We start from the raw sequence: 15,342 nt of genomic DNA on the forward strand, positions 1-15,342 counted from the left end.
GGTCACACGCTTTCTTGGCTACCTTTCCCATATTTATTTTTTTAACTGGGGTTGCTAACGGGTTGGGATGTGTGTCAGGGTCGGATTTTTTATGGTTGTGTTGGGATTCGGATTTTGTAGTTGTGCGGCGTGCTGTTTCCCGTTCCGGCCACATGCTTTTACTTCCGTTTCCGTATATTTACGGTGGCCGTAATTTGCGGTGCACGCTCGTTACGGTGACCGCTCATTACGGTGTCCGCTAAGATGGGTGGCGGTATTGCACCTGGTGCAGCGTACGGCGGCGGTAAGGGCCGTTTTGGGGTCATTTCCGCCATCGCAGCCTTTCGGATTCCGCCATGGCGTAATGCTCGTGCCCGATGGGTCGTGATTGGCCGCACTTTGCTCCTTCGTGCAATGGCGGAAACGCTATTTACGCTGTTGCGGTCCGGTCAGTCAATTTCCGCAAGGGTCGTAATGAGGGCCATTATCTCAAGTGGATCCCTATAGCGCCTTTAGGGGATGCGTGTAAAACAGAAGCCATGGCGATGTTCGGACCCTGAAAGGTTGCACAGAACGGGCCTCTCAGGGCCACTTACCGCAGGGCCAGAGGGAAGCCTGATGTTGGGAAGGAAGAGGAAAGTCAAAGCTGCCGACTTTGACGGAGAATGGACGAAGGTTTTTTTTTAAATTATTATTATTTTAATCGCTTCTGTAGTTTGTCCACTGAACTTTAAACGTACACCGTAAACAGGGAGAGCATTCATGAAAGCCGCTTTGACCCCGGGACACGGCCAGCGCCACTGCTGTATTTCAGTACAAAACGATAGAGCCTCGGAAGAAACCCGTAGTCTTCGAGGCTCACTTGTACAACTGTACATGCCTCGTTCGAAACCTCGTCAGCGTCCTCCTTTCTCTTCCGGAATCAGTCGAAAAACCTTCTAAAAGTCTTATCAACAAAAGGGAAGCAGGCAAGAGAACCGCGTGTACCCCAAACCCGCCCCCACCCCCACAGCCCCCCCCCCCTTAACTCCCCATCGTCCATGCATGCAGAGGGCAGGGAACGCAGCTACAGCCAGCTTGCAGATGAGAGGACATGCAACGCTCCGGTGGACCTCAAAACCCTGGAAAAAGTTCAGACCAAAAGACTGTGGGGGCGAGTCCCCTCTCACCACTCCCATCCAGTGTCGCCATAAGTAGGGGGTATTCAAAGCAGCAAACGCAGCACCCCCACCCCCCGCTCCAGATACCACCCAGTCTTCATAGTCAAAAGTATACTTTAATTGCAAATAAAAATCTCACGTAGCCCCCTCGCCCTTTGCCTTCCGTCCAAGCGCCCCGTAGAAAATATATTAAACCTGATGCATCTTATATCAACACATGCAGGACCCCTTTCACCCCGCCGAGGCCCCACCCACATGGGATTCCTGTGTAGCCCTAGCCCCGGCATCTTGTAACCAGTAACGCGGGGGGGGGGCAAATATAGAGCACCTTTAACCCCCCCCCCGCACCTTCCTATAGAAGACGTCTTACACCCGCACCGTAGCCCCTCCAAACATTCATGTAGATACGTTCATCCCCTCCCCCACACCGTCCTATAGAAAGCATCGTAAACCAGCGAAGGCAGTGCACCTTTCCCCCCTCTCGACATATGCCCATATACAATAGCTCGGCCAATGCCGTGGCCCCCTCCCCCACATATGCCCAAACGTGTCATCTTAAACAGCCCATGTAGCTCCCCTCTCCCCTCCCGCGCCCCGTCCTTCATAAAGGCTGTTAAACAGCACGCGAAGTCCCCATTCACCCCTCCCCTTCACATTCCCATGGGAAGTGACCTACATCAGGTACTTGTCCCGTTACCTCTCCCCTACATTTCACCATATTGCTATACCATCTTAACCAGCCCATTAAGTCCACCTTTACCCCCATACCTTCCTATAGAGCGTACCTTACACGGCATATGCAGTGACCCTTTACTCCGCCCCCATACCTTCCTATAGAACGTACCTTACACGGCATATGCAGTGACCCTTTACCCCTCCCCATACCTTCCTATAGAGCGTACCTTACACGGCATATGTAGTGACCCTTTACCCCTCCCCCATACCTTCCTATAGAAAGTACCGTCCACGGCATATGTAGTGACCCTTTACCCCTCCCCCATACCTTCCTATAGAAAGTACCGTCCACGGCATACGTAGTGACCCTTTACCCCTCCCCCGTATCTTCCTATAGAACGTACCTTACACGGCACATGCAGTGACCCGTTACTCCTCCCCCATACCTTCTTATAAAACGTACCTTACACGGCACATGCAGTGACCCTTTACTCCTCCCCCGTATCTTCCTATAGAACGTACCTCACACGGCTTCCTATAGAACGTACCTTACACGGCATATGCAGTGACCCTTTACTCCTCCCCCGTATCTTCCTATAGAACGTACCTTACACGGCATATGCAGTGACCCTTTACTCCTCCCCCGTACCTTCCTATAGAACGTACCTTACACGGCATATGCAGTGACCCTTTACCCCTCCCCCGTACCTTCCTACAGAAAGTACCTTACACGGCATATGCAGTGACCCTTTACTCCTCCCCCGTACCTTCCTACAGAACGTACCTTACACGGCATATGCAGTGACCCTTTACTCCTCCCCCGTACCTTCCTACAGAACGTACCTTACACGGCATATGTAGTGACCATTTACCCCTCCCCCATACCTTCCTATAGAAAGTACCTTACACGACATATGTAGTGACCCTTTACCCCTCCCCATAACGTCCTACAGAAAATACCTTACACGGCATATGTAGATCCCCCTTATGCCTCCCCTATATCTTCATATAGAACGTACCCTACACGCATATGCAATGGTCTCTTACTCCTCTATGTCTTCATATAACAAGTACCTTACACGGCATATGTAGTGACCCTTAACCCCTCCCCCATACCTTCCAATAGAAAGTACCGTCCACGGCATACGTAGTGACCATATAGTAAGTATCCAACATAGCACGTGTAGTGCCCGTTTACCCCTTCCCCTCCCACTCGTACACATATAAGCTAGCTGAAAACAACCAACACCAGGCAACTTTAGTGCCTCCGCACCCAAACCTCTCGTTCGACAATAAAGAGTGTACCCCTCGCCTACAGCCCCTATAGCAAACTTCTGTAAACGCCACATGTAGGACTTGCCCATTATCCCTAACACACAAGCCATGCGTGCAAAGTATCTGAACACACAGGGGTCACTCAGGGTCCCCATAGGGCCCCCTAGCCTCTCATTCACCCACCGCCTCACAGGCATTTCCAGTCTCCCCCAGCCAGGAGGTGGGAGGGGTCAAAGGATGGGGGGGGGAGAGGGGGCTGTGAAGAGTTTATTCCAGAGATCAGAAGAAACATCCACCGAAAAATCGCTGCACTCGGTGCAAAATATTGGGGCCCTCACTAAGAGGGGGGGGGGGATACTCACGTGTGCCGTCAAAGCGGGTGGCGATGGTGTCCAGGAAGGTGTTCTGGGGTGCCAGCAGTCCCTTCATCACAGGCATGGTTCCAGCGCCCCCTCTGTGACCCCATCAAACTCAGCCCGGGGGGAGGGGCAGGGAGAAATCCAGGGAAGGTTCAGGAAGATCCGGGGAGTTCGCGCTCTCACTCCGCACACACTCCACCTCAATCCACAGGGCTGGCCATTAATTCCATCCTGGGGGGACATTCACTGGGGCGCTTCCTCGGCGTTGCATAAGGCCCCTCCAATCAGCTGTTCACGGGACTCCTCCACAGAGCGGTACAATGGACCCCAAATTCACTGTGAACACAAAACTCAAAGCACGCGACCCCTCCTTAGGGCTGTGCACTTGATACCCCTCAAAGCTTTCCACTCAATCCCTCTACGGTTGGGGATACCCCCCGCCCCCTTATGGCTGGTCGTTGGACACTTCCACAGGGCAGTGCTCGGACTTCTCGGCAGTTTACTTGAAGCCTCTCTAAGGTTGTGGACGAGACTCCCACTTGGCGCTGTGCACTGGCTCTCTCACCTCAGAACTGTGCACGGGACGTCTCCTCCGGGCTTACCCAGAGACTTCTCCTCGGTGCTGTGCTCGGCATGCTGCCTCTTCAGCCCTCGCTCTGCACGGGACCCTCCTCGGCCGCCCAGGAGCCACCCTAGGACGTTGCAGGGGACCCTGGTCAAGGGCCTTGCCCGGGACTCTTCCTCACACCGCGATTCTGGCCGGACCCGCAGTGGACCCTCCTCGGCTGCGCCCGGTCCGCACGGCTCTGCACAAGCAGCGCGGGGCTCTGTGTTAGAAAGGCAGCATCGGGCTCCAGAGCGCGCTCCCGGGGGCAGGCTGCCGGGCGCGCGCCAGGCAACAGAAGCAGCACCGGGAGAGCGAAAGGAGCCAGGGCAGGCAGTAGGCGAAGAGCAGGTGCAGCGAAAGCAGGGGACGCGGGCGGCAGAGGATGGCACAGGGCAGCAGATGCGGGGAGGCAGGGACAGCGGAGGATAGACAGGCAGCTGGAGACACATGGGGGATCAGAAGGGTCAGAGTGGGGACAGGGGTGGAAGAGGAAGGTGGGGAAAGAGAGAAGGAGAGCGGGGGAGACCCGGGGTAGCAGGATAGACAGGGAAAGTTCCACCGTGGCAGAAAGGCGGGAAAAGGCGAGTGCGGGAGGGGCAGTTGAACCGAAGGGTAGGGCGAGACAGAGAAAGGTATAGGAGGCAAGTGTGACAGAGAAAGTAGGAGAGGAAGAGCTGGAGGGACAGAAGGGTAGACCGGGAGAGAGAAGAGTAGACAGGGGAGAGAAGATATGATATGATAAATTATTTACAACGCGCCTTTGCACAAGTGTTTCTAGGTGCAACAAGACAAGGGAGGAAAGACAGAGGGATGTCAAAACAACGATCTTACTGGGCCTTGTGTCATTCAAATCGTGCAAGTGCAATACACAAAAGTGCAAGGGGGAGGGGAGGAGCAAGTGCAATCAGAGCAGCATTGGTCTAAGCAAGTGCAGCCAGGGCAGCGCAGCTCTGAGTAAGAGCAGGGAGGCAGGGACTGTAGGGTTCCCGTTACAGCCCCTAAGTGTGCGGTAAGCCAGGAGGCAGTGCAGAGGTTACTGGTTGTGGGAGAACCTGGTACTAGTGAGGCGAAAAGGAAGGCCTTGAGCTGCTTCCGTAACTTCAGGTGGTCCGGCTCAAGTCTGAGAGGGACAGGGAGGCCATTCCAGAGGGAGGCATCTGCAGAGGAAAGAGATCTACCCACCACTCTCTGCCTGGAGAAGCGTCTGACCCTCCGAGAATTGGAGGTGGCTGAGCGAAGGGCTTGAGAAGGAAGGAGTTTAGGAGAGAGAGTTGGATGTAGTGCGGCCCCCCTGCCCCAGAAGGCCTTGTGGACGAAGCAGAGGGTCTTAACCTTGATCCTTGCAGCCACCGGGAGCCAGTGGAGAGATTTCAAGGCTGGAGAGATATGGTCCCTGGGCTTGAGGCGAAAGACAAGTCTTGCAGTGCTGCTCTGGATTATTTGCAGAGGGCAGAGAGTAGAGGAACGCAGATTGAGAAAGAGGCTGTTGCAGTAGTCCAGTCTAGCGAGAACCATGGCTCTGGAGACAGTGAGCTTCTGGGGGACAGTGAGAAATGTAAGAACACCTCTGAGGAGGTGCAGCTGGTAGTGGGCCTTCTTGGCAAGGTCCGTGATGTGAGGTGAGAAGGATACAGTGGAGTCGAAGATGACACCAAGGTTTTTAGCCTCACAGGAAAGCAGGGGACGAGGGCCCTAGGAAGGCAGTCAGAGTGTGAGAGGGAAAGCGGGAGCAGGGGTCCCAATGAGAAGGATCTCAGTCTTACTGCCATTAAGGCAGAGATCGTTGGAGTCGCAATACTCTTGATTGGCGGATAGACAGTCAGGAATGAGAGAGAGAGGAGAGGAGGCTGAGGGGAGCCTGAAGGAGAGCTGAGTGCCATCCGCATAAAACTGAGAGTTAGAGGAGAAGGTAGAGATAAGGTGGGCCAAAGGGGCCAAGTAGATTTTGAAGAGCCAGGGTGAGAATGTTAGAGCCCTGGGGAACACCACATGTGGAGAGATAGGTGGTGGAGAGAAAGGACACAAGTTGGACCTCAGGGGGTCGGTCCAGAAGGAAGGAGGTCAACAAATCCAGGGCCTGATCCGTGATGCCCAGGTTCTCACAGAGATGATTGATCAGGATGGCATGATTGACCATGTCAAAAGCAGAGACAAGATCCAGGAGGATGAGGACAGAATGAAGGCTAGAATCGAGATTAGTGAGCAGATCTTCACAGGTGTTTAGGAGAGCAGTTTCCATGCCTCTGGCTCCTCTGAAGCCAGAATGATGGCCATGGAGACAACCAACAGACAACCAACAGATTCAGTGTGGAGATTAAGCTGGGAGATGGCCAGCTTTCCCAGCCGTTTGCCCAGGAAAGGAGTGATAGAGATTGGGTGGTAGTTTGCAGAACAGGAAGGAACGGCAGAAGGCTTTTTGAAGAGGGGGTGCACAAGGGAGTGCATGAGGGGAAAGTTTCAGTGGCGAAAGCGTGATTGCAGAAATTGGCCAAGGCTGGAGCGAGGGTATCAATGTGGTCCTGGATGGTTCTGGAGGAGTAGGGGAGCACCTACTTGGACAAAATCTTCATAGATCAGACTTGTTTAGAAACATTGTCAGGGGTGGTCGGGGAGAAAGTGGAGAAAGGAGGTGGAGAGGGAGAGGCGGCCGGGAGTGGGCAAGAGAGGTAGAGGGAGAGGAAGATGAGAGAGGACAGGATGTCTTGAGTTTTAGTGATGAAGTGAGAAGCCAGAGCCGTACAGAGGGCCTGGGAGGGAACAGGAAAGGTGGAGACTGCAGAATGATTGGCCAGCTCCTTGCAGATTTGAACCTCTTAAGTGCCAAGGACGGGCTATCTCGTCCTTGACATTACCTCAGTGTTTCCAAGGACGAGATAGCTTGTCCTTTTTGGCACTTCATTTAGTGGATCGCACAAAAATGAAATCCAACCCCTCGGCTATGTGAGGAGGTGGTTCCTCCTCACAACCCAATAGTTGGATTTCTGTCAGTTTCACGTCAGCACGCGTAATGCTGCTGGGAGCCCTGGCAGTGTGCCAATACCTCACCAAAGGTAAAAGCTGTAGCGCAGCCCAGCTAGAACTCTGGGACGATTGGAGCTGATGTCCCGGGCCTTAAGCATCTGTTTCCCATGTGGGTGAACTGTCCACAAGCACAGCGCCAGCTACAGGGAGCCCCAGCAGTGTCCCCTTCCCTACCCCAAGGGAAATTGTGTAATGCAGCCCAGCTAGCGCTCCAGGATGGTCACGGGTGTTGTCCCTGGCCTTGGGCAGCTGTTTCCCATTGGTTTGACCATCCCCAAGCCCAGCAGCAGGTCTTGAGACCCTCGGCAGTGTCCTCGTCCTTTCACAGAGGGAGAACCTCTAACGCAACTCAGCCAGAGCTCCAGGGTGGTAGGGGGTCATATCGCAGTCCTTGAACGGCTGACTCCCATGTGGGTTGAACGTCTCCAAGCCCAGCGTTGGTTCTAGGGAGGCCCGGGACATTCCCCGCCCTTTCTCGGAGGAGAAAGCTGTAACACAGGCCAGCCAGAGCTCCAGGGAAGTCGGGGGTAGTGTTGCTGGCATTGGGAACCTGTCTCCTATTTGGGCCTTTTCCGGGGCTTGTGGGTAATGCATTCTGGGGCGATTCATGCAAGTCAGACATTTGTGGATTCCCACGGGTGTCTTCTTTTCTGAAATGTATGGGGTTCCCTGTTTTCCTTAGTGGCTGCGACACCCCAGGCCCAAATCTATAGGTTGGCTCCCCAAACCCATTGGGGGATAGAAGTGGTTTAGCCTTTTCCCTTTGCGCCCAGGTAGGTGCACCCACACATATGAGGTACCGTTTTTGAAGGGACACCTGTGCGAATGCGAGAAGGTAGGACATGTGGTGTTGATGGCGTGTTTCGGTGGCTGGACAGAGGGAAATGTCTGAAAATTGTGTTTTTTTCCACCACATTTCGGACGTTGTTGGGGATTGTGGGTAATCCGTTCTGGGACGATTCGCGCAAGTTAGACCTCTGTGGATTCCCACAGGCATATTCTTTTCAGAAATGCATTGGTTCTCAGTTTTCCTTGGTGGCTGCGACACCCCAGTCCAAATTCCGTAGGTTGTCCACAAGAGCAAAATTTCTCAAAATCTGCTGTGCCGAAAGACTTGGGATTACTAGTGGTTTAGACTTGTGCCTTTGTGCCCAGGTAGGTGCACCCACACATGTGAGGTACTGTTTTCATCAGGACACCTGTGGTAATGCGGGAAGATAGGACATGTGTTGTTGGCCGCGTGTTCGGGTGGTCGGGCAGATAGAAATGTCTGAAAATGGTGTTTCTTTCACCAAATTTTGGACTTTGCTGGGGATTGTGGGTAATACATTCTGCGACGATTTGCGCAAGTTAAACCTCTGTGAATTCCCACGGGTGTCTTCTTTTCGGAAATACATGGTGTTCCCTGTTTTCATTGGTGGCTGCGACACCCTAGGCCCAAATCTCTAGGTTGTCCACAAGAGCAACATTTCTCAAAATCTGCTATGCCGAAAGATTTGGGGTTACCAGTGGTTTAGCCTTTTCCCTTTGCGCCCAGGTAGGTGCACCCACACATGTGAGGTACCGTTTTCATCGGGATACCTGTGGGAACGCAAGAAGGTAAGACATTTGTTGTGTTTGCGTGGTTTTCATAATGTTTTGACATATTTGCTGCTGCACTTTGTCACAGAACCCTTTCATTTCCCAAATGTGACCTATATTTAGTTGCTCCTTTAGGCACTATACACTTTTGTAGCCTGCACAAGTCGACTACCCTTCAAAAGGACTGACAGTGCTCTTTCATAAAATGTATGCTTGCCCTTCCTTCCTCACCACATTTGTTTTCCTTATTTACACATGCTAAGTACGTCTGTTTTGGCCGAAAGAATACAAATCCAGTGTACCATGGCTCAGTTTTTGTCTTGTGGTATTTCTTGTTTTGTGAAACATTACAAAAAATGTGGGATTTCCTAACTGGAAGAGTCGGGGGAATGTAGCAGAGCATTGCTTTTTTCAAAATTCACAGAAGCCATTGCCTTATCGGGGCAACCATGTCCACCACATAACTTTTTTTTCTGTCATTTTCCCAATTTTTCCCCAAACTATGGAATTTTTCCCAACTTAGTTTTTGCCTGACCTGCGCAAATCAGGAATATTGTCTACTATTAAAAAATGTATGTCTTTCTGTCTTCCCATTCAGCTTTTCTACCCTTCTCTTCCATTCTGTCCGCTCCTGTCCTATTGCAAAAAAGGCCAAAATCGCCTACCTCTCACAAAACGGCTGGTTAGCATATCAAAATATGTTTTTTTTGGTTTCCACTCAATCTGTCCTCGAAAGCCTGGAAAATGGCGAATTCAGCACAGCAAACCATTTGTTCCTAGCTCGTACAAGGAGAAACCACAGGCTTCTTTGTACATCATTTTATTGGCATTTTCAGAAAAAAACTAAAATGTGCTCCTTTTTAGTTATTTTCTCTCACCCCACCCTACCTCCACAGCAAACTAGGATTCCTTTCTGGAGTTATGACTGCCCACATGTGGGAAAAAAGGGGCCAAATTTGGTTGAGATATCTCATGTAACGAAAAGGTTAAAAGGAATTGAATGGTGACATATGGAAATCACCAAAAAAGGCCTTGGCAATGTGGAGGAAAACCCATGGCAGGTAAGGGGTTAAAGAGTTGTGCTGTTAGAAGCTTTGGAGATGGAAGCTTGGATTTCGGCTCTCTTCTTGGACATGAAAGAGAATCTCTGTTGCCTTTGGAGCAAGCGGCAAGTCAGTTAGTCAGAAGAGGCGCCCAATGCCCTCCACTTCCTCTCAGCCACCCTACACTTGCGTTTCAGGGTGGTGAGATCAGAGTCATACCAAACGTTGCTCCTGGAGGTAGAATTCGGATGGATTCTCATGACAGGGACAAGGATATCCAGAGTGTTGGAGATAGAAATATGCAGGTTAGAGGGCTGTGTCAGAGTGTGAGTCAACCGCAGGTGTTGGTGGCGCAGAGAAAGTTGCTGCAAGGACCTCTACTTTTGCTTCATTGGCTGGATGACCAAAAAGGTAGGTGACAGTGTTGGGGTCACCTAGGGGACAGTGAGCTTCAGGTGAGAGGAGAACAGAAAGTGGTCAGTCTAGGAGAGAGTGGTGGTGAGAGGGTTCGAGAGGGGATGTCTGAGGAGATGAGAACATCTAAGGTGTGCCTGGCAAAGTGTGTCGGACCAGAGGGTAGAATGGAAAGAGAGAGAGTGTCACAGAGGTTACAGAAGAGCCATGAGGAGGGGTCAGAGGCATCTCCTCTGACCTCTCCTCAGGGCAGAGATTTTAAGGTCTCTGAGGAGGAGAAGATGAGAGGTAGAGGTAGAGGCTAGGAGAGAAGAGGAGAGGTCAGCCCACTCTTAGAGGAAGAGGGCGACCTGGCACGGTGGCATGTAGCTGTTGGCACAGTCAGAGGGAGGCCAGGAGAGATCGAGCGCCTGCAGACAAAGCATTCAAAGGAAGAGCAGGCCTGCATAGGAATGACAGAGGCAGGGACCCACTCTGGAAAGATCAGAGCTACTCCACCTCGGGACAGTTGGTTCTGGCTTCAGAGAGGATCTTGTAGCCATCAGGGAGGAGTGTGTCAAAACTCATGAGAGAGCTGGCCGTGCACCATATCTCGGTGAGAGGGAGGACATCTAGGTCAAGTTCTTCAAGGAGGTGGCATATGTCAGAGGAGTTCTTAACAGCAGAGCAAGAGTTAAGAGTAATGACATGGAGCAGGTTGCCATATTTGAAAGACTTCCATAGAGGGGTACAGGCTTGAGATATTCCCTTCAGTGCTGGTAGAGGGACCCGAGAGTAGTCAGAGGAGGTAAAAGGAGAACGCAAAGTAGCCATAGAGGATGAGAAGGGTGCCAGAGAGGTGGCGGCAGAAGTAGGTGATGGAGGAGCCAAAGAGGTGCTGGTAGGAGCAGCAGAAGAGGAAGAAAGTTGAAAAGATGCAGGAGACGCCTATCAAAAAGGAGGAGATTGGGCTGAGGGCCCTGGACCAAGACAGTGCCATTCAGATATACATTAATGACTGTCTTGGAGGAGTAGAAGGAGGCCAGGAGGACCTCCCACGAGTGCCACAATTAATGGGAGAGCAGGAAAAAGGAGAAAAAGACCATATGAGGTGTCCATAGGTCTGGAGATGGAACGATAAAGGGGATATCGGTAATAGTCTGTCTGGAGGAAGCACTGATGTAGGTATCAGCGATAGGGAGGCCTGGGTTGGAGAGCAGGATATCCCCCTTGAACTACCTCCTTCCTGACTTAGTGAGAGGGACTGGATAGGAGATAGAGTAGGAGTTGGAGAAGATAGGGGAGACGGAAAGCACCATAGAGGGTGCATGTAGGAAATAGAAGGAGGAGGGAGTGAAAGAGAGAGAGGAGAGATACACAGCCCATGGCGCACAATGCAGGGTATGTGGGGGGGTCACACAGTAGGGAACACACAGAAGGGGTAGACAGGTACTCTCAACTGTACAAACGGTTACCCCAGAGGGTTGGGAACCTAAAGAGTGGGAGAGAGCATGGAATGCCACAGATCGCATAATACAGTAACCATAGTAGGGGTGGTCCTTGAGCGTGGGAGAGAACCTAAACTGCCACAGATCACAGTACAATAGTAATCACAGTTAGGGGGGACCTAGAGAATAGGATAGAGCCTAAAGATACAAGATCACAGTACAATAGTAATCGCAATGAGGGGACCTATAGAAAGACAAAAAACATAAAGTACAGCTAACCGTTGGAATTGGAGAGTCTAGGGTTGTCCAAAGACAGAAGTACGTTATGTCAGACAGTTAGGTGGAAGAACGCACAAAGCCGGGTAGTTTAGCAGAAAGCAGTAGGCTGCTCCTCCTCCCCTCCCCTTTCTTAAGTTAAGAACGCTGATGGTTGATGGCTGCAATGTGCAATAACACTCTGCGCAGCTACCCCTTCGCTGCCAAACACCTGCATCGCACAACACTGCAGCCTTTTCCTGCGAGGGCTTTGCAGCACAGAGTCCAATCCTCGGTTCTTAAAGGTTTGGATGCGTGTATGTAGGCACAACATATTATGTGTCGATGGGCAGCGTCTCCTGCACACCTGCGTCGCACAACACTGCAACCTTGTCCTGCAAGGGCTTTGCCGCAGAGGATCCGATCCTCAGTTCTTAAAGGTTTGGATGCTTGTTTGTAGGCACAATGTATTACGTGTCGATGGGCAGCATCTCCTGCGCACCTGTGTCACACAACACCGCTGCCTTGTCTTGCGAGGGCTTTGCCACAGAGGGTCCGATCCTAGGTACTTAAAGGTTTAAATGCGTGTATGTAGGCACAACATATCACAGGTCAACAAGGTCAGTGCAGGGCAGACATGGGCAAATGAAGGGGGAAAGAGAAGCATGAGAGAAAGGGAAGGAGCTGGAGGAACATGGGGACAATGAAGGGTAGACTGGTACAGAGAAGAGTAGACAGGAGCAGAAAAGGGTAGACCGGGGCCATTCAAGAGTGATGGAGAGAGCACAAGACAAAGGGAAATGGAGGGAGGAACAGGGGGGTGCAGAGAAGGGTAAACTGGGAGAGGGAAGCATAGAGAGGGGCATAGATGGGTATATCGGGGCAGTTCCTGGGTGACAGATAAAGCAAGAGAGAAGGGGAAAGAAAATAAAGGACAGGGGGACAGAAGGGTAGACTGGGTCAGAGAAAGGTAGACATGGGCAGAAAAGGGTAGACCGGGGCAATTCAAGGGAGACAGTGAAAGCTTGAGAGAAAGGGGAAAACTAGGAGGGACAGGTGGACAGAGAAGGATAGACTGGAACAGTGAAGTGTAGACTGGAACAGAGAAGAGTAAACAAGGGAAGAAAAGTGTTGACCGGAGCAATTGAAGTGTGCCAGAGAAATCACAAGAGGAAGGGAAAGAGTGGGAGGTACAGGGGGACAGCAAGGGTATCCTGGGACAGAGAAGGGCATATAGGTGCAGAGAAGGGTAGACCAGGGCAATTCTAGGGTGATAAGATGGTTAAAAAAAATCCAAATTGGCCATGGGTAACTGGAGTCAATCCAAACCAGTTTCAAATGAAGGAGTAGACAAAGCACACCTTCATTATCATCCAAATAAAGCAGGGATAGCATTCAAGCAATCTGTGTGACTCCTGAAGTACCAATTAAAAACAACAGCTTAAATACTACAAATGTGTTGTCAGTGATGTCATACCATAATGTAGAGGAGCAGCCGCATGCCTCTGCAGGAAATCCCGCCCCCCTGAATCCTCTAGGTTGGAAGACAGAGACTGTTCCATGTTTGACACCAGCAGTTGTGCCAATACTGCAGCAAGTATTTGAGAAAAGGTATCCATTGAGAAAACCGTATCAAATTTATACCTGAAGAGAAGACAATCTGAGGGAGGAGAAGCTAGTGACATCACAAGAAACAAGTGTGACACACTGAGTATACTGGCTGAAGAGAATGCATAGATCTTATGGAAAATAATGATGAAGATAAGAATCGAGTAAACTTGCATATGCAGAAAAGAAGATTGCACGTATTATTGTACAGACGCAGAAACGCAACTAGACTAAGTGATCATAGAAGCTGGCTATAATAAGACAATAGACTGCAGTCGAATCCGGCATTGCATAGGAAGTGGCCATCGGTGTCATGAATTTAGTAAGCTGAAACCCATGGAGAAGAAAGGCAGAGAATTATGTCGCAGCACGAATAAGCTGAGATCGTGCAAAAGCTTGGTGAGGCTGTCTGGCGGGACATCAAAACTGAAGCAGCTTAGGTCGGTTATCTATTCTTGAAAGCAATAAACCTCAGAAGGATGAATCATCCCTTATTAAGAGGCAACAAAAGAACACCAAGAGTGCGAAGGTGTATTCATTTAAGACATTTAAATGCTGCAGAATGGACCAGAATCATGGTCTCCTGTCACGTGAGCCAAGGATAGAAATAGAGTTAAGCTTGGAGTCCTAGAACAACGATATATTCCCCACAGACAAGGATACTTTGCAAGGCCAAGCGCAAAGGCAATCTGCGTGGCAGAAGGCATGGGTGATAAGCGATGTTGGGCTAATTGGGTGGGGAGGTAAAGTCAAGTCCACCTCCTGGCACCTGGGTATGAGCTTACGTGCTGCTAAGTGAACCAAATATTCCAGACATGGCACAAGTATGTCAGCCAATTGTAGAGGGCCGTATAATGAAGGGCCTTATAGTTTGAGAGCCAATGATAAACCATGTGCTTAACAGTGTTGAATATGACATGTTTTAGAGGTAGGCATAAGTTGTCCAACTGAGAGTGGGCAGACAATCACAATCCCAGTCCTTATAGAAAGTATACTTAGATGTTCCCCTTGAACCTATCACCATCCCTTGTACGTTTTTTTATTTGCCATGTAGTATGACGTCACTTCTGCCGTATTATCAGTATAAAGTGTATGCTTTATGTGAGATTTGTTGAGAGCTGAGCGAACGTCTGTTGATGTCCGTTGTAACCTCCCTGTTTTAGATAATTGTTAATAAAACAGCAACCTTTGCTATCTTCCTGAGTTGGTTCGTTTATTAGAACTCAGAGTTATTCTGTGATACCCATCCATTGCATGCACGTTGCTAAAGAAAAATAAATTCAATAATCTCAGTTTACAAAATCCTACAGGGGCTGGGGATATGAAAGTGAGCTTGCCTACATATGGCTTTTCTAGGGGTTAAACAATTGATTGGGATAGACATATCTATTGGCTCCATCTGGAACCAGATAGGTACATTGAGACTGTTAGAAGTGGCTGTTAGTTCAGGAAAGGCAATTGATCTTTTGTGTGCAATTTTAGAATTTAATTGAAGTCAGCACAAACATTTTTTAAAGAAGGGGATTTTTTTAACAAAGTGCTGGTATAGAAATGAAGCGAAGTGTTTAATGCATTTTTAAATGTTTTAAAGACATATTCTTGTGTAAACTTCAGTCTCCGACACTGCCATGACTTCGGGATGAGTGAAAGTTCTGTGAAGCCAGACACAGACTTTACCTCCCAGAAGCACAAGTGCAGGAAGCGCTAGTAGCACGTCATCTACGGCCGCCAGATCCTTTAACTGGCTCGCGTCACCGCATATCCTGTTTAAGCCGGTTTGCGGCCTGGAGTCGGCGAACAACGAGAAAGGCCGACGGCCGAGGATGTGGTGCAAGGCAACTTTATTTGAGGTAAGATGCAGAAGATGGATAAGGGTGAAACTAAAATAAGATATACAACCACACAGCTGAAATCCTGGGATAATGAGCTTGGTCATGT

The 15,342-nt window shown here is 50.3% G+C and overlaps 1 protein-coding gene across 2 annotated transcripts in view; it reads right to left on the minus strand.

The window, feature by feature from the left end:
• The window catches only part of KCNH8 (potassium voltage-gated channel subfamily H member 8), a 1,879,819-nt gene extending 1,875,437 nt beyond the window's left edge, over nt 1-4,382 (minus strand). For both annotated transcript variants that reach the window (XM_069648885.1, XM_069648884.1), the window contains exon 1: nt 3,452-4,382. In XM_069648885.1, the coding sequence (XP_069504986.1) occupies nt 3,452-3,527 (76 nt within the window). In that variant the 5' untranslated portion in view covers nt 3,528-4,382. The remainder of the gene's footprint in view (nt 1-3,451) is intronic.
• Between the last annotated feature and the right edge of the window lie 10,960 nt (nt 4,383-15,342).

The sequence above is a fragment of the Ambystoma mexicanum genome, chromosome 2q, assembly GCF_040938575.1.
Source record: "Ambystoma mexicanum isolate Mex_15411 chromosome 2q, UKY_AmexF1_1, whole genome shotgun sequence".
Taxonomy (NCBI): domain Eukaryota; kingdom Metazoa; phylum Chordata; class Amphibia; order Caudata; family Ambystomatidae; genus Ambystoma; species Ambystoma mexicanum.